Source organism: Dermatophagoides farinae, chromosome 5 (assembly GCF_024713945.1).
Source record: "Dermatophagoides farinae isolate YC_2012a chromosome 5, ASM2471394v1, whole genome shotgun sequence".
NCBI lineage: Eukaryota > Metazoa > Arthropoda > Arachnida > Sarcoptiformes > Pyroglyphidae > Dermatophagoides > Dermatophagoides farinae.
Genome location: NC_134681.1, coordinates 2,410,596 through 2,428,888, shown reverse-complemented (window position 1 = coordinate 2,428,888; position 18,293 = coordinate 2,410,596). Strand labels below are relative to the sequence as shown.

The 18,293-nt window shown below is 28.7% G+C and overlaps 5 protein-coding genes across 6 annotated transcripts in view; 1 reads left to right on the top strand and 4 right to left on the bottom strand.

Annotated features, from left to right (window-relative positions):
• Positions 1-215: 215 nt before the first annotated feature.
• LOC124498734 (uncharacterized) lies at positions 216-2,054 on the bottom strand. Its single transcript, XM_075731451.1, has 2 exons — positions 1,328-2,054; positions 216-1,253 (listed from the first exon to the last, which is right to left on the bottom strand). The coding sequence occupies exons 1-2, from the start codon at positions 1,328-1,330 to the stop codon at positions 402-404; spliced, it is 855 nt and encodes a 284-aa protein (XP_075587566.1). The 5' UTR covers positions 1,331-2,054; the 3' UTR covers positions 216-401.
• Positions 2,055-3,132: 1,078 nt separating this feature from the next.
• LOC124492571 (DGAT1/2-independent enzyme synthesizing storage lipids) lies at positions 3,133-5,206 on the bottom strand. Its single transcript, XM_047055502.2, has one exon. The coding sequence runs from the start codon at positions 4,445-4,447 to the stop codon at positions 3,308-3,310; it is 1,140 nt and encodes a 379-aa protein (XP_046911458.2). The 5' UTR covers positions 4,448-5,206; the 3' UTR covers positions 3,133-3,307.
• Positions 5,207-7,406: 2,200 nt separating this feature from the next.
• Positions 7,407-10,008, top strand: LOC124498736 (ceramide synthase 1). Its single transcript, XM_047062530.2, has 5 exons — positions 7,407-8,685; positions 8,748-8,904; positions 8,974-9,154; positions 9,232-9,541; positions 9,615-10,008. The coding sequence occupies exons 1-5, from the start codon at positions 8,476-8,478 to the stop codon at positions 9,738-9,740; spliced, it is 984 nt and encodes a 327-aa protein (XP_046918486.2). The 5' UTR covers positions 7,407-8,475; the 3' UTR covers positions 9,741-10,008.
• Positions 9,760-12,377, bottom strand: LOC124492563 (N-fatty-acyl-amino acid synthase/hydrolase PM20D1). The gene is made up of 4 exons (XM_047055488.2): positions 11,391-12,377; positions 11,090-11,322; positions 10,459-11,019; positions 9,760-10,385 (listed from the first exon to the last, which is right to left on the bottom strand). Exons 1-4 carry the CDS (start codon positions 11,689-11,691, stop codon positions 9,918-9,920), a joined length of 1,563 nt encoding a protein of 520 aa, XP_046911444.1. The 5' UTR covers positions 11,692-12,377; the 3' UTR covers positions 9,760-9,917.
• Positions 12,378-13,166: 789 nt separating this feature from the next.
• Positions 13,167-18,293, bottom strand: part of LOC124498738 (uncharacterized) — a 46,970-nt gene continuing 41,843 nt past the window's right edge. Inside the window, exons 4-5 of one of the 2 annotated variants that reach the window (XM_075731192.1) lie at positions 15,329-15,579; positions 13,167-15,262 (exon numbers count right to left, since the gene is read on the bottom strand). In XM_075731192.1, the coding sequence (XP_075587307.1) occupies positions 15,005-15,262; positions 15,329-15,579 (509 nt within the window). In that variant the 3' untranslated portion in view covers positions 13,167-15,004. Of the gene's footprint in view, positions 15,263-15,318; positions 15,580-18,293 lie in introns of both variants that reach the window. The other variant, XM_075731193.1, reaches the window with a different exon arrangement.

The following is an 18,293-nucleotide window of genomic DNA, read 5'->3' as shown; positions in this document are numbered from 1 at the left end:
TCTAGGTTAGATGAGCTTCATCAAATAGAAAAAAAATGTTAAAATTACAAGGAATTTGTCCCATTTTTTGTTGTTGTTGTTGTCAGCTATTAATGACCTTTCAGTGATGATGTTTTTTTTAACCGGTCAATGTCTTTTTTTTTATTGAAAAAAAGGGCAAAAATAAAATATTTAATTATCACTTTCAAATGTTTGATATTTAAAGCTTAAAATAATTTATTTTTTTTTGGTCAACATGATCAAATGGAGAACGGGAAAAAATCAGACAAACAAACAAACAAATTCGATTTGATTTTGGCCATATATATAGTGTAAGAAAAAAAGAAAATCATGATCATGAAACCGTAAAATATCAGTGAATCAAAAAAAAATTTTTTTTCATTCATCATGATTTCTGGTGCTCAAAAATTACGTCCACGTGGATTCAATGATGGTATTGTGGAATTTTGATTTCTAGAAAATCGTGAACCAAGATTATTATTGATGGATGATGAACCATTGTAACGCCTTCTTTGTGATGGTGACGGTGTTGTTGTTGTTGTTGTGGTTGTTGATAATCGACCAGATAATTGTCTATTTGATTTCTGTAATGATTGTTGCTGTTGTTGTTGTTGTTGGCCTAATAATCGATTACGTGCTGCTTGAATATTATTTATTGGACGTGATGTAGTACTGGCTTGTTGTTGTTTTCTTGATGGAATCGGTGTTACATTTGTCGCTGATGATCGTTGCCGTTGTAGATTTCTTGATGATAATAATGGTGATGGTGTTGTTATATGTAATTTAATCAACGGCGGTGTACTTTTTATAAATGATGGCAATGTTGGTTTAGGTTTAGCAATTTCTTTTGGCATCAAACGACGATCATCATAACGGCCATTGCTTCTAATACCACCACGTGATGGAAATAAACGTGCAAAACGTTCATCACTGAATTTTGTTTTAGCTAAATTTTCTTGTTCATTATCTTCGTATAATTTACCATCACCACCAGAATCACCAATATATTCATCATTATTATTTGGACTAGCCTCGTTACTAAAATTTTCATTAGCTATTTTTGAATGGCCATCATTATTATTATTATTATTACTGGATGGTGAATTTATTGGATTATCATCATCATAATCTTCAAATAATGTTGATGATGGTGATGGTTGATTTTTTTGCAATGCAATCACAATCGTAATCAAAAATAATTGAATGATTAAACAATTGAAAAACGTGGACAACATTGATATTGTTGATGATTTCTGTTTTTATTGAAATGAATAAATTTTATCATTAATTAATATATATATGAAATCAATAAAATCAATACAATTACCATTGTTTGATCGATTAATATCTAAAATAAATTATCACCGGAAATACAACGAAAAAAAGTGACGAATCCACACACACACACAACAGTAAAAAAAAGTAAAAAATTCAAAATTTGAAATGACACGTTTTTTTCTTCGTTGCTTTTGCTGTTATTGATGCTGCAGATAAAACTGGATAGATCCAAATTCAAATGGATCAAAAAAGACGATGACCACTACTACTACTACAACATCAATAATTGTGTTGTGTTTAAACAGTTTCCATATTGATGATGATGATGATGATTGACTATCGAGCAACAGACAAAGACTGAAAGGATATAGATGTGAATTGAATTTATGATTTTTTTTTCTATTGAGAATCGATAAAAAATTATAATTATCAAACAACAGGTAAATAACCGTTTGGTTATTGATGATGATGATGATTTTTGTTTCGATCAATTTGTATTTACGGTCGGTTGGTCGGTCGGTCGGCTATGTTCACATTTTCAAGACGGAACTTTGAATTATGATCATCATCATCATCATCATCATCATCAGACTATAACCTGACACTTAAATGAATGAATGAATGAATTGAAAGAAAGTAAGCAAGCAACAAAATTTTCGTAATCATGAAATTCATTATAGCGAAAATAAATGGAAAAAAAGCGGTGAAAGAGATGTCGGCGCAGCATGTAAAGAGCTTTCTTCTTTCTTTTTTTTCATCATCATCATCATCATCCCATCAAACGTCTATTGGGATGAAGATTTTTTTCTTTTTGGGCAAAAAAAAAGTTGTCTTTTTTTTCATGTTTCAAACTATAACAAACAACAACAACAACAACAACAACAACAACAACGACGACGACGACGAAAACGACAGCGACGAGAAAAAAAAACGACTAATCATTCAAGATCTGTCTATGATTCAAGTTGTTTTTTCATCATCATCTTCTTCTTTCTTCTTGATTGCTCATAGCCTTATTGACTAAATTTGAATATATTCAAATTCAAATTAGTATTTTATTTAGTTTAGTAGTTTTTCTGCTTTCATGAATATATATAGAGAAAATTAATAATCATACACACACACACACACACACGGACAAACACATATGACTGCTGAATATGGAATGAATGAATCAACTGAACAAAATAGGATCGATTTTTTTTCATTTTAATTCTTTTTGGATATCATGCACACACCTGTTGATGAATTATGTGTGTGCGTGTGTGTGCGGGGGGGGGAAAGGAAGAAGACAGAAAATGAAAAAAAACTAGCGATGTTATGTTTTTGAGTGAATCATATATATTCATATTTCCAATCTTGTATCTGATACCGGATTGAATAAAGATTGACTTTTTTTTTCTTTGTTTAAAAAGCCGAATTTGGCTCTCATTTTTTTTCAAACCATTACCATCATCATCAAGTTTGATCGTTTTTCATTTCTTTTTTTTTTGCTTTTGCTTTTTCATTTTTGATCATCATCATAATTGTGTTGTTTGGCGTCGTCACCATCACCACCATCATCATCATCAACATCATCATCATCGTGAAAAAGAAAGAAACATTCATAATAGCCAGAAAAAAAACTAAACACAAAGAAAAATGAGAGCAAAAGTCAGTAATTGTGAATGGATGAAAACAAAACAAAACACACAACAAAAAAAAAATCTCTGACCTACTGACCTTTTAACATTTATGCATACACACACACACACATGCACGCGAATTTCTAAGCCTGGATTTTGTTCCAGAAAAAAATTGATGATTAATTTGTTTGGTTTAGGTGAACAAAAAAATTCATACAATGTAAGTATATTTTTTATGATTACTTTTTTTAATAATTTTTTTTACAATTAAAATTTTTATATATTCAATCTAATAACGATGGGAAATATTTCAGGCAATGATTCTGTGAATTGGGGGTGGAAAAATTGATTTTTTTTTCGAAAAAAATGATCCAAAAAAATTTTATTTGTTAAAATGAGAATGGTCATTCATTTTTTGCTGTTGTGGTGGTGCTGGTGTTGGTGTTGGTGTTGGTGTTGGTCGAACAATTATCACATTTAATAAAACGCTCTTTAAGAGCGCCAATTATTGTTGCCGGAAATGTTTGATATGTTGCTATCATATCATCAATTGTTTTCTGACATATCCTTGCCAATTGTTCAGCATTATCAGCTGAATCATAATGTATTGGTTTACCAATGAATGATGTTAATTTAACGGGAAATCCACCGAAAAATGGTACAACTGGTATACGTGTACATTCATATATTGGTTTCAATATTATCTGAAATATTCTCGGTATTATATAGATTTGTCGTGAATTTTTTGTAAATATCGGTATTATATCCACTTTGGCTTCACGTGCAACACGAGCAAAGCCACAACGATTATTCCATAATGTTTCATATTGTGTTGTTGCAAATTGTGCTTCTCTAGTGCCACCTGGTGCTATCACGAGTAAATGTCCTTGTTTTAATGTTTCAATACATTTGTCGGCCGGACCGGGAAAAATATAATCACGTATTAGATTGCCAAATATGAATAGAAAACGATCACCAACAGCACGTGGAAAACGGTGATATTTTTTATAAATTTGATTATAAACAAAAATCATATCCGTCGGTAATATACCATGATAACAGATCATCAATGCTGGTCGTTTCGGATCATCAGGAACATTTTCCAAGCCAACAATTTCATACGAATGTGCCAGCCATGCGTATAGATCAATAAGATTTGAAATGAAATTTGCCAATTTTTCAGTCATCCATATTTGTTTGGCCAATAATAAATGGCTAATTTTTGACCATCTTGTTGTTGTTGTTGTTGTTTGTTTCTCATTATTAATAATCGATTGTTGTTGTTGTTGTTGTCGTTGTTTTAATCGATCATTTGTTGCAATAAATATGAGAAACAATGAATGTAATGCATTCGGTATGAATGTAAATATAACCATGTATAATAACATCCAGTATAATAATTCGGATGAAATATATGAAAATGATGTGATCAATATGAATATTGATGGTAATTTATATGCTTGAGCAATGATTGCTCGATGATTACAATCGATTGCCATGTTTGTGGTTGTGGTTGTGGTTGTTTTTTTCGCGGTTCTAAGCATGTATTTTCAATTCAATAATATAAATTCAACATACACACGAACCCAATAAAAAACAAAACAAACAAACAAACAAATCTTTATCACTTTTCCGATTCAATTTTTTTTTCTCTGAATGAAATCAAGTTCAGTTCAAAGATCAAATTTTGTTTTTTTTTTCGTACAAACAAGAAGTAAAGAGGTGGAAATTTTTGATGAAACAAATGCCATGCACACACGCACACACAGAAACACATTTATGGATATACAAATTATTAAAACAAAATGATAAAAAAAAATTTCAAAGTTGATTGATTGATTGATTGATTTAAAAAAAATTGTCATCATTCGATTAATGAATGAATGATAAACATCATCATCATCCGATTTTTTTTTCACATATCAAAATCACTGAATAATTAATACAACAAACAATTGAAAGGGGAAATGAAAATTGTCGAATAAATCACACACACACACACACACACATGCACATTGATCAATGTATAGAATTGATTTTCATTTATATATTTATAACAACAACAACAACAAAATGATCAGCAATTTTAATCAATTGATTGATTATTGAAAAAAAACAACAACAACAACCACAACGAAAAAAAAGTCAATATTTCTGATTATTTGTTGTTGTTGTTGTTGTTGTTGTTTCATTTGAAAAAAAGGATGTTGTTTCTACATGATCCGAAATGTTTCTATCATCTATCGATCTATTCCCATAGAAAAGCCTCACCACAACATCAAATCCATCGTTCTATTGAAAAAAATAAAGCCAAAGATATGGCTATCGAATCTAGTTTCATTAGTTTATTTTCTAGTTAGTTAGCCAAAAAGTTTCATTCATTAACTGTTTGTGTGTGTGTGTGTGTATTTGTGGATCTCCCACCTGTATAATCAACAACAAAAAAAAATCTAGCTTGCTTGGATAAGATATCAAAGCTTGTTGTTGTTGTAGTTGTCCTTGTTGTTGTCGTTTCTTGTATTGAAAAAAAGTTCTCCTTCATTTTTTTTTCACTTTCATCAATGGATCCAATGGTCATCATCATCATCATCAATTGGATATCATTAGCTTAAATGAGCAGCAACAAGTTTTTTTAGGTGCATTTCTTTCAAAGTTTTTGTTTCTTTTTCTTTTTCAAATTTCTCATTTCATCATTTCATCATTTTTTTTCTTACAAAAAATAAAAAAAATCGATATTTGTAACTGATTCATTAATTATATTTCAAAAATGAGCAAAGTAAAACATGTTTTACAGCAATAAATTTAATATATATATAAAATTTCGTTACAAAATACACATGAGTAGTTGGTTAGATTTTTTCTCTTTTCTCACTTGACCAATGTGCATACTATTTTCATTGAACATCTTTTTTTCCCATTTAAATTTGATCTCAATTGGAACGACATGAAGGGAAAAAAATTGGAAATCCAAAAAAAAAATACGAACGAGTTTTTCTTTTTCATGTTCTTCGATGATTAAATAGTTAATTGGAGATTGGATTGACTTTCGTTTTTTTTTCATCATCGTCGTTGTTGTTAATTTCCTTCCGATTTTTATTGGAAAAAAAAGAGAAATAAAAACTCGTTTCTTCAGCATCATCATGTCGACGGTCACACGAGTAATATTTCTGTGTGTGAGAGAGAGAGAGAGAAATCTATCTTTATCCTTTGACCACCGCAAAAAAAAGAGGAAATGAATTTATTAATTAAAAACTTGTAAAAGAAATCGCACATGCGCACACGCTGGTTCCCTTGAATCACTTGAATCTATCTAACAACAACAACAACAACAAAAAAAATATATCTTCATGCTTAAAGATGTTTTTAATTGTAATTGTTCGTTTTTATCCAAATAAACCGTTCATTGACTTTATTTCTAGCCACTGTTGAGGTTATCATTATTGTTCAATGTGAATTGTAAAAAAAAACATGAAAAATTACAATATAAATATAGAATCCAATGGAAAAAAAATTATTATTAATTATTATCAGCCTATCGATAGGTTTCCCATCACATTCATGACGACAACGACAATGGCAAATGATTGCGAATGAGATTAACAACTATGGCGACGACCGATATATAATCTATATGTAAATAAATTCACATAAACGTTCAATGAAAAATGGTTTAAAATTTTTTTTTCTTTTTTTTCATTTCCATTTTTTACTGATTATCTGGAATTTCAAACAAAACAATAACAAAATGGAACCCACACACACACAAACCATCTATTATCTTTGATTTGTCATTTCGATAAAAATCATAATCGATAAAACAAAACTAATCAAAGAATTCTAAGAAAACAAAAATAAACAAATTGAACAAAAAAAATTATTGAAATCAATCATTATGTGGATAATATAATTGTCATTCTTGTTTTTTTTTTCTTTCTGTTTGTCATCATCATAATAAAACGCCTATATATCTAAATGTGACATTTTTATTTGAAAAATAATCCTACTACTATAACAAACAAACAAACAAACAAACGCACACACACACACAGAGAGAAATGATACAGTGGGTACTCGACTGACGAACAAAATTTTAGCAAAAAAAAAAAATTTTCAATTTGAAATTGTGAATTTTTCCAATGAAAAATGGAAATATTGATAATTTTTAGTTGCCAATCAAACTGATTAATCAATCATCATAAATGAATGATGATGAAATTGAATGCTAAATTTCAACCGGAAATTAAAAATTTTTTTTCCTGCAGTTTACACATACACACACAAAAATTTGCGAAAGTGATTGATTTCCTCTGCACATTATATTTCGATTTGCGAACATTTTTTTTCTGGAACAAAATTGTTCAGCAAAGTAGAGCGAGTCCACTGTATTTTGAGAATCTTCTTATCATCGTTATTTTCATATTTTTGTTTTTTTTTATTTCGATCAGGACATATATTTATTTATTTATTTATATTTATACTGCTACTACTAATGATGATGATAATAATGATGATTGTTTTTTTTCTCATTTAATAAAAAAAAAAAAAATAACCAAATCAAATCAATCAGACAATGATGAATGTATGAATCAAATATTTTCAATGTAGAAATTGTGAACAAAAAAAAAGAAAAAAAAAGAAAGATTGTTTGCATTTGGTTATCAAAATACACACATTGCCACTTTTTTTTATTTTCTCTATTTTCACCTCATCATTACCATTGATTTATCACACAAACACGCACACCACACACACACACACGTTCAATGTATATATATATTGTTTGTCTAATATTTATTTACAGGGTATTTTGATGTACAAATAAAAATATTTTTGTGCGTATATGGATTGCATTGAATACATATCATTGATGATGATCAACAACATGTCATTGGCTATATATGCATATAATCATCATCATCATTATATATTGAACATTATTGATTGATCGGATGTCGACCGTGTGTGTGTGTGTGTGTGTGTGTATATAAAGAGTATATATTTGATTTGTTTTTTAACAATTTTTTTCTTTTTTGAAAAAAAAACTTGTTGACTATTCATCACTCATTCTCTCTGTGCATGTGCTTTTGATTTTTGTTTTATTTTCGCACATTTCAATTTCAAATTTAGTTATAACAAGTGAAACAAAAAACGACTATCGTTGGTTTGTTGCCTTATGACCAACACGACAATCAACAATCAACAACAACAATAACAACAACCATCATCATCACCACCAATTTCAACGACGATACCGCCGCCATTCTTTATATCGTATTTTGTTGTTTCATTCAATTTCTCTTTTTTTTTCTTAAAAAAAAATTTTTTTTATTACAATCATCATCATCATCATCAAACATCATTTATTATTATCAAGTTCAACTACCTGTATCAACCATCAGATTGATATTTTTTTCTTTTTGTTTGTTTTATTACCATTTGTCGTGTTGTTGTTTTCTAGATCTGACATTGCTCCACTCTGAGTGGATTTATGTTTTTGTTTGGTTTCTGTGTTTGTGTTGGGTGTTAATCATCACATTTGAAAGTGAAAATTTTTCTTCTATTTTTCATCAATATGCAAAATTATTTGAATTTTTTCAATCAATCAATATCTTTGTTGATTGATAAATGGCCAGGAACTTTTATTCATTATAATGAATTTAAAAATGGTCTTGAATTATCATTCAAATATAATGATGACTATCAACGACAGATGGCCTTAATAATTGCGTTTGCTATCATTATGACCGTAATACGAAAATCATTATGGATGAATTTTATTCGGGTATGTGTTTAATCGATAATTTGGTGATGATTGGATAATAATTTTTTTTCCTATATCTGCAGAATAATCTCATTAAAAATGGCTATGTTTCAGCCAGAAATGAACGAAAATTTATTGAATCTGGTTGGTCATTTTCATTCTATACATTTACAACCATTATTGCTGCTTTGATTATAAATTCAAATGGTTTCATTGAAGATCCAAGTCGTATATTCACAAGTATGTTGTTTGAGCTGTGAATGAATACTTAAAATTTCATCTGTTTTTTTTTTTATTTTTATCCTACAGACTATAGTGTTGAACGACCAATACCGGTATTGATTAAATATTTATATTGGCTTGAAATTGGATTCTATTTACATTCAATTTATGCTGTTTATTTTATCAATTCATGGAAATATGATTCAATCGTCATGATTATTCATCATGTTGTTACATTATTCTTATTATCATTCTCTTATTGGGTCCGGTAAGCATTGTGTGTGTATGTGTCTGAATAATTTGTGAATAATTCTTTTTTTTTATTATTCCAATTTCCAATCAAAGATTACACAATGTCGGTGTTACGGTCATTTATTTTCATGATATCTGTGATGTCATTCTTGAAGGAAGCAAATGTCTTGTATGTCTACAATTATCATTGATAAAATATCTGGAATCGAAAATACGTATCATGAATTTTGCTCTATTTATTATCGCTTGGTTCTATTATCGTCTTTATCTATTTCCAATGATTTCATTGATGGAATCAATTACATTTCTCAATGAAATTGTTTCACGGGAATTATTCACATTTGGATATGGTCTATTTTCATTTCTATTAATAATCTATTGTATGGATGTATTCTGGGCTGTGGTATGATATTTTTGTTTTTATTTATTCTTTATTTTTCTTATTCATTCTGTTCTCTAAATTCAAACTCATCTAGCTCATTGTTAATTTAATTATTAATGGTTTATGGCGCAAAAATTGTAAAATAGATGATCCACGCGAATCAGATGATGATGCTGATGATGATGATGACCATAATCAAAATAAATGCAAACAAAATTAAAATAACAACAACGAATGAATTCAAATCAAATATTTGAAGTATTATTTATCAAACAAACAATCAAAAACAAAAAAAAACAAAATGTTAAAATGTTAAAATGACAAGATATATCAATATTATTTGGATTTTTTTCCGGTTTTTCTTTGTTGTGTTTTTCTTGTGCCATTCATTTGAAGTTCAAAATTCATCCTTAAAAAATGCAATGTCCACTTGAGCATCGTTTGAATTCATAATAATATGATGATAAAAATTGACCAATTTTAAGTAGTTATCTTTTGATATACGTTCATTGTGACCATGTACAATGGAAAATTGTTCCATTGTTATATAACCGGGTGAAAAACGATATATATTATTGGTGAAATTTAGATACCAACGTGTATCGGTTGCAGCGTACATCATACCAGGTATTATTGCAATATCCGGAAATACTTGCTGTATGCTTTGACGAATCGTTTGATAACCAAATGAATCATGACCATATGATGATATTGGATGTGGTTGTATGGCAACGCCCAATACTTCAACATTAATCTGATCATCATCAATAATTTCAATATCACGTCGTAATACATCTTCAACACGATTTAATGGATAAATTCGATGATTTACGATTGCTTCAGCTTTTCCGGGTAATACATTATCCTATAAATTGAAAAAAATGAGAATTTTTTTAAAAAAAGGAATTTGAAAAGTTTTTTTTTTCGAAGCAAAATACCTTTATACCACTAGTGAATATGGTTACGGCAGTAGTGGTTCGTATAAAACTATTCATTAATTTATCATTTTCAAGTAATTTAGCCACTATTGGTGAGAATAGCCATAGATTTGTATATAATATACGATATGGTAATGAACAATATGGTGCCAATGCTTCAATCATATCTTTTTCTGGACCATAACCAAACAGATTTGGATGACTATCGGCATTCAATTTCGATACAGCTTTAGCCATACGTACAATGCTTGTTTGTTTAGGCGGCAATGATGAATGTCCAACGGCACCATCAGTACTCAGTTTGATATTCACCAAACCTTTTTCGGCAACACCAATCATGGCTACATCACGGCTAACACCGGGTATTGCATTACGAAATATATAAGGACCTTCATCAAGAATATATTCCACGTTGTCCATATTATTTTCAACCATATATTTGGCTATCTGTTGTGCACCATCCAATCCACGACCTTCTTCATCATGACCGATTGCAATATAAAATGATCGTACAATTGGATTTTTATTCTCCAATATAAATTCCAATGATTCCATTATACCCTAATGAATTAGACAATTTTTTTTCTTACAAAATCAACAACTATAATTGAATCAATCAATGATTATTTACCATAACGACACTTTTTAAATCTAATGCACCACGACCATATATATAATCATTGTGAATTTTACCTTCGAATGGATGAAAATCCCACATATCTTCCTGTACGGGTACAACATCCATATGTGCCAACAACATGTATGGTTTCAATTGTTGATTTGATCCATTTATTTTATATAATAAACTTAATTCATTGACAATTGTCAATTCAACCAATGGTGATGAATGTATCAATGGAAAATCTATTTTTTTTTTTGGAAACAAAAATCACCAATCAATCAATAAGCAAAAAAAAAACAAACAAACAAACTTGAATTGAGAAAACGATGAAATCGTAATATCTCATCACGGTCATAGTGTTTTGGCCGTCTTGTTATTGTACGAATTTTCAATGCATCCTGTAAACGTTCAAATATACCACGTTCAGCCGTAATTGCATTATGATTAATACCATATAATGGTACATAATTTTCATTCATTGTACAATATGAATTGACCATATATTGTTGCACTAATAATGTACGACAAATAACGATCAATGCAAGAAATGTGAATGAAAATATTAATAAAAATATGGCCACTTTTATTACATCACAAATTTTTATTTTCATTGTTTTTGCTTATGAATGATGATGGTCAAGACAAATGATTTAAACTACACAAGACACACACACATACACACACACACGCATAGATTCCCGTAATGTCAACCAGAAAACGAAAAATATTTTCTGAAACAATTTTCATCGGATGGAGTGATAAACTGAAAACTCCCACCATTTGATTGAATTATCAATTTAATCATTCATGAAGAAAAATTATTTAGCAGAAATGGTGATAAAATGATGAGATGATATGATCAACAAGTAATTTGATATAATCATGATACTGATACTGGTGTTGATTTGATTCGATTGGATTCATATCGTCGTCGATTGATTGTCACTCAAACAAGGTCGAAAATTATTGATTATAATGATTGAATGATAATTGTTGAAAAATTTTCCATCCAACTACCAACCATTACCATCATAAACAACAACAAGAACAATAAAAATCACACATATCCATCATAAGAGAAAATAAAATAAGATGATCACCTGTGTGATGACAAGTGTCATTGAGAATAGACAACAACAACAGCAAAAAATTGATACCAATTGAGATCAATTGGCCATGCACGCAATAGTTTAAAATTAGTGTTTCGAAAGAAAAAAAAATTGATCAGCTTGATAAATTTTTTTTTGTTTTGTTTCTTGTTTTTTTTTGTGTTTTAATGTTCAAAGTGTGTGTGTGTACAACTCGTTTATTTTATCATAAACATGGTATGTTTATAAATCTTCATCATTACTTTAACAAAAAAAAAAAATAGAGAGAGAGAGAGAGATGAAGAGAAAAATTTTCCGTTTCATTTTCCCCCAAAAAAAATTGGTAAATTTTCATCCTGAAATAAAATGAAAATGAAACCAGGTTATATTCGATAATTGAAATGTGTGAAAAACATAACATAACATAACATAACAAATTGAAAGTGAAACCGACAGCAAACAGAGTGAGAGCGAGTGAGATGATAACCATATTATATTAGCTATACATTTAAATTTTTCTAGTAATTTCCAGTTGTTATTATTATAAACATAGCAATGTGATTTTGATAACGTTTTCATGATGATTTTATTTTTTCATTTTAAGCGGTTTTCAAAATAATAAAAACCAATTGAATCCGGGTCGCCATCTGACGGATGTTTTGATAAGTTTTTTTTTATTTTTCTTTTTTTTTCTCCACTTGCTGAACACACATGTTGCTCATTCATTATTGAATGTGTTTGTTGTTTATTTGGATTTTCTCAAAAATTCAAATCAAATTATACATTGTTTGAAAAATGAAAAATAAAAATTTCACCACAAAAATTCATCCGAACTTGTGAACAAAAAAAAATTTGTTCATTTTACATGTATTGGCTACCTTGGAAATTAGTAATTATTTATGTTGAAAGATGGCAGCACCTTTTCAAAATTTGACAATTTCACTACGTTTTTTTTTTGACAAGTTTAAATTCAAAAAAAAATACTGAATGATGAACTTGAAATTTTCAATAAATTTTTATTTTCATTATCATTGATATTGATTTTTTTATATATTTCGGAAAACAAATAGATATGAGATGAATTTAACAAGTATATAGTAGTAAGCAAAGACAGAAAAAGAGTGAGAGAGAGAGAGAGAGAGAGAGAGAGAGAGAGAGAGAGTGAGAGTTAGCACATTTACCATAATAATCATCATCATCATCATCATTATCATCATCGTTATCAGTTTTAAAATATGTGGGCAATGCATAACATTTAAATTTAAATCATCTGTCTGTGTACGTGTGTGTGGGTGTGTGTGTGTTTGTGAGCCGGGTCATATGTATTGGAATAAATCAATTTTTTATGAAAATCTCAATTCAATGTCAATCAAACGAATAAAATGTATGTATGAATGTCACCAATTGTCATTATTATTATCATTATGAATGAAAAAATTCATTAAAATAAAGAGGATGAAGAAAAAAACAAAACAAAAAAAAAATTTGACAATTTTTTAAATTAATGATAATCATCACCAATTTTTTTTTTAAATTTGTCATTGTGTGTGTCATGGTTCAACAACAACAACAACAACAACAACAACGATTGACCAATTGAATTTTTTTTTCTTCCACTTAAGGCTGTCAAATAAAAAATATAGCTGTCCAGCAACAACAACAACAACGACAACAACGAAAAAAAAAACAAAACAAAATGAAATGAAATGGAAACACAAAAAAAAATTCAATAAAAAAATAACGATCATGATGATGATGGTGATGATTGGATTTCTGAGTAAAAAAAAAATTCATAAACACAGAAAATTTCCCAAATGCAAATTTTGGTCAATGATCGATTTTGGTTGGGGGAAAACAAATATATGTAAATAGCAAAATGCAAAATCGATGACATGGATGATGAAATGAAAATCTGATGAGTGCACTTTTTTTGTGCATTTCCAGGTAGTTCAAAGAAAGTGACACATTTGTCATTCATTCTGTTGTTGGTGTTTGTGTTGAAGAAATAAAAGGATTGCATAATATCTCGGTAAATGTTGTGATTATAATGATGATGATGATGATTATTATAATTGAATTGGATATATGAAAAATAGGAAAAGAAAATCGAATCAATTTGTTCAGTTCTGTGTATGATAATAATAATCGATGATGATGATGATGATGATGAACATATGAGATGAATCAATTAATCAATAATAAAATCAAAAAAAAATAGAGAAAGAAAAGGAAAAAACAAAACAATTAAATTGAATAAAATTGAACAATTGGATAATAATCAAAAGTGAATTAATAAATGGTGATAATGATAATAATAATAATATGAATTTGAAGAATAAAGATTAAGGAACAAGAAAAAACATCGTTGTTGATCATGGTGATGATGATGATGATGATGATGAAGAAATGCATTGATCAATAATGGTGAATAATCAATGAAATTAATTGGCAAAGGGTCATTTTGTTTGTTCGAATGAATTTTGTTCATTTTTTTCAATCTTATAATGATAAATATCCATTAATATATTTTTTCAGATAAAAATTATACGAATATTATAGGTAGGTGGGTCTGTTTGTGTGTGTGTGTTTGTTTGTTTGGTTGTTCAAGTGAAATATGAAATTGAATTAATAACCCTTGAGAATGAGAAAAAAAAAGAGATCTTGAATCTTAATGTCGTGGTGATGATGAAATGAATCGAGATGTGAATAAAAACAAAAAATCTTTTTTTTGCGGCTTTTGTGTGATGAATATTTTAAAATACCAGATATGACAAAGATGATGATGATGGATAGATATGATTCATTAATTTTATTTGGCCAAATAATTTGTTTTCGTTCAATTCTGATTATCTGGTGATAATAATGGATCAATCAGCATTGTATCGGCAATATTATTGTTCGATGCTGCTGCTGTTGTTGTTGTTGTTGTCTGTACAGTAATTGTAGCCGCTACAGCCATTGATGATGATGATGATGGTGATAATAATTGGCTATTCAACGATGATGATAATTGTTGATCATTATTATTAGTAGTTTTCAATTGTTTTTGATCTTGTTGTGGCTGCTGCTGTTGACATTGTTCATTAATTCGAAACTAATAGAAATAAAAATAAAGACAAAACAGATCAAACACAATTGTTTTATACTCACAAAAACTAACCATTACAAGCTGATGAAATCGTTTAAGATAATTCATTCTTTCTTTACGTAAACGTAAACATTCAGATTTATAATGTTCAGCAACCTGTATTGATTCTGCATATCTTCGTTCAAGATCTTCAAGATATTCTTTTTTCCTTTGTCTAGAACTTTGTGCTGAACGTTTATTACGAATTTTACGTCGTATTTTACGCAAAATTTTTTCCTCCAATTTTGTCAACGATCGTGCATCCGATGGAAATGTTGGATGACCTGTTGATATAAATATATGTGTGGAATAAAAAGAATTGAAAAAAAGAAAAAGATTTGATAGAATCAATTATTCCGCAAAAAACAAAAAGAAAAATCAAAAACAGAAAAAAATATGCACAAATTAATCAATCAAATGATAATCAATTTTCGATAAAAATCAATTGGCATTGAATTAATTTGAACAATGTCAAATAATGTAAAGATTTGAAACATTTGTTTTTATCGATAATCGAAAAAAAATTTTTGCCCCGTTATGATTAAAATGATCAAATTTATCATGCCAATGAACAGGCAATGAAAAAAAAAATTCGTTTTTCACTGTGTATCAAATTCAATTTTTTTTTCGCTTAGGTAAGCAAAATTTTTCAGCAGCAAAAAAAAGAAATCAATTTTTTTGTCGATCAAACAAGAAAAACGGTATGTAAATCGGATCATCATCATCATCATCATCAACGATAAATAAAAATGATTCGTCGACACGATCAACATGATTCGGACGGAAATAAATGTGAGACATTGGGTTGGCGAAAAAAAAATCCTAGTAATTATCATCATCACAACATATGAAATAAAAGTTGACACCAGAAAAAAAAATTTGATTTCTGTACATTGGATTCGGAATGTAATGAATAAATGAAAATTTTCAATGTCATCATCACAAAATCAAGCTACGGCATCCTGTTCATTAATTTTTAACTAAATTGAATTTTATTTGCTTATCTATTTCGCACACACACACACACATGCAAACAGCCATCAGTTTTTTTCTTGTTTATGACAAATCTAAATTATCATCATTCGATTTTTAAATTAAATGAAAACAAACAAACAAAAAAATCTATTCACTGAATGGTGAAGCAACACAATTACGTAATGACAAATTCCAACATGATAGCAATGTGAATCTGGCAATAATCGGACAGTATAATGAGTGTAAAGATCATACGTTCAGGCTAATTTAATGTACAACAGAAAAAGCAAAACAAGATCATGGCCTAAAAAAAATACAACCAAAAAGAAAGAATGAGAGTGAGAATCTAAATCCAACATATATGAATGGAATAAATCTGTTTTCCAAGTCACGTACGTATGTTGTATATACACGAACAACCAACAACATACACAAATAACCTACAAACAACAACAACGAAACTTAGAAACTAAGAAATTGTGAAGAAAAATTCATCATCATCATCATCATCATTGTTGTTGTTGTCATTTAGAAGAAAAAAAAATTTTTTTGAGAGCAAAGTTTTTTTTTTGTTATGCCGAATCTTATTCCAGAGGAATAAAATGAATGAATAAGATGAACAGGGTGATGGCGAAAAAAAAACTTGACTGTAAAGTGGAAAAAGAAAAAAAAATCCGTTATAATAAAAAAAAAACTGGTGCAATTTTCTTCTCCGTTTATTTTGAATCGTTTGACTTGTTTGTTGTTGTTGTTGTTGTTGTTGTTGTTTATTCGGTAATTTAGTTTATTGGAAAATAAATTGGTGAAAAAAAACGAGTTTCAAATGGTTATGGTCATGGTATTATCATCATATTTATGAATATATTTTTTTTTTTTTGCAACCAAGAAAAAAGTTTGGATGTCAAAGTTCAGTGGAATAAAGAAAAATTTAATTAATTCATTACAATGGTAGCCAGAATTATTTTTTTTCCTTTCTTTTTTTTCTACTTCAAATTTAACGATTATTGTCCATCGTTATTCTGGATTACATTTACAGTAGCCAGAATATTAAACAAACGCACACACACACACACACACACACAGAAAAAAAAACATTCTAATGAATAATGCAAATAATGAGAATCGATCGAAATGATTAATTCTTAAAATTATCATATCAAATCAAGCGATAAACATTGATTATTTAATGATGATAATGATGATGATATCCGATAAGATCAATAATCAATGGATAAAGGAGGAGAAAAACTCTTTTTTTTATCATTTCTTTTCATTTATAAAAGAATAGAAATGGTCATCGTCATCATCAAACATTGAGGATGACCAAATTAATGTCATTATCATCATACAAGAAAAAAAAAATAATGAGATTATATTTTGTCCATCCAAAATTGTTGTACAATCATTCATTGATTCAATCGTTTGTTTATTATTATTATCTTTTTTTATATTCTTTTTAAATACAACTTACACACACATAGAAAAAAAAATTGTGCACCAGAAAAAGTTGATTGTAACACACAAACAAACAATGAAACAACAAAAAAAAAACATACAGTACACTAATGGTAAATAAATGTTTAAAAATTCATGTGATTTTCCATTTTATCAATTTTATTAGCAGTAGTAGTAATCTATATTTGAAATTGGTCATCATAATCATCATCATCACTTCGTATTGTAATCGCCTGAAGTACTACAATAACCACATTGCTGATACAATGTAATAATTCTAAAAATTTTATTTCGTTTTTTTTTCCTGGTCACAAAATTCATTGAAAATTGAAATATGAATAATTAACCACACTATTGAGAGATGTAATGTGTTTGTTAATATCTTGTACCATTGAATGAAAAATGAATGGTCACAATGGCCAATAAAAAAAATGGTCAATAATAATATATCCACATTTTGTGGATATTTTTTTTCCCCCATGAACAAAGTCAAAATTGAATAAATTTTCTGCATTCCCGCATCTCTATAAAATTCTATCGGTGCTATAACAATTGGTCGAACACAAAA

What these genes read in the sequence shown, in the direction of transcription:
- LOC124492571 (XM_047055502.2), bottom strand. Translation starts at nt 4,447, where the DNA reads ATGCTTAGAACCGCGAAAAAAACAACCACAACCACAACCACAAACATG.
- LOC124498736 (XM_047062530.2), top strand. Translation starts at nt 8,476, where the DNA reads ATGCAAAATTATTTGAATTTTTTCAATCAATCAATATCTTTGTTGATT. An exon ending in TATGGATGAATTTTATTCGG is followed by an intron (nt 8,686 to 8,747) that starts GTATGTGTTTAA and finishes CTATATCTGCAG; the next exon opens with AATAATCTCATTAAAAATGG. An exon ending in TCATTCTCTTATTGGGTCCG is followed by an intron (nt 9,155 to 9,231) that starts GTAAGCATTGTG and finishes TTCCAATCAAAG; the next exon opens with ATTACACAATGTCGGTGTTA.
- LOC124492563 (XM_047055488.2), bottom strand. Translation starts at nt 11,691, where the DNA reads ATGAAAATAAAAATTTGTGATGTAATAAAAGTGGCCATATTTTTATTA. An exon ending in ATTTAAAAAGTGTCGTTATG is followed by an intron (nt 11,020 to 11,089) that starts GTAAATAATCAT and finishes CTAATTCATTAG; the next exon opens with GGTATAATGGAATCATTGGA. An exon ending in TATTCACTAGTGGTATAAAG is followed by an intron (nt 10,386 to 10,458) that starts GTATTTTGCTTC and finishes TTCAATTTATAG; the next exon opens with GATAATGTATTACCCGGAAA.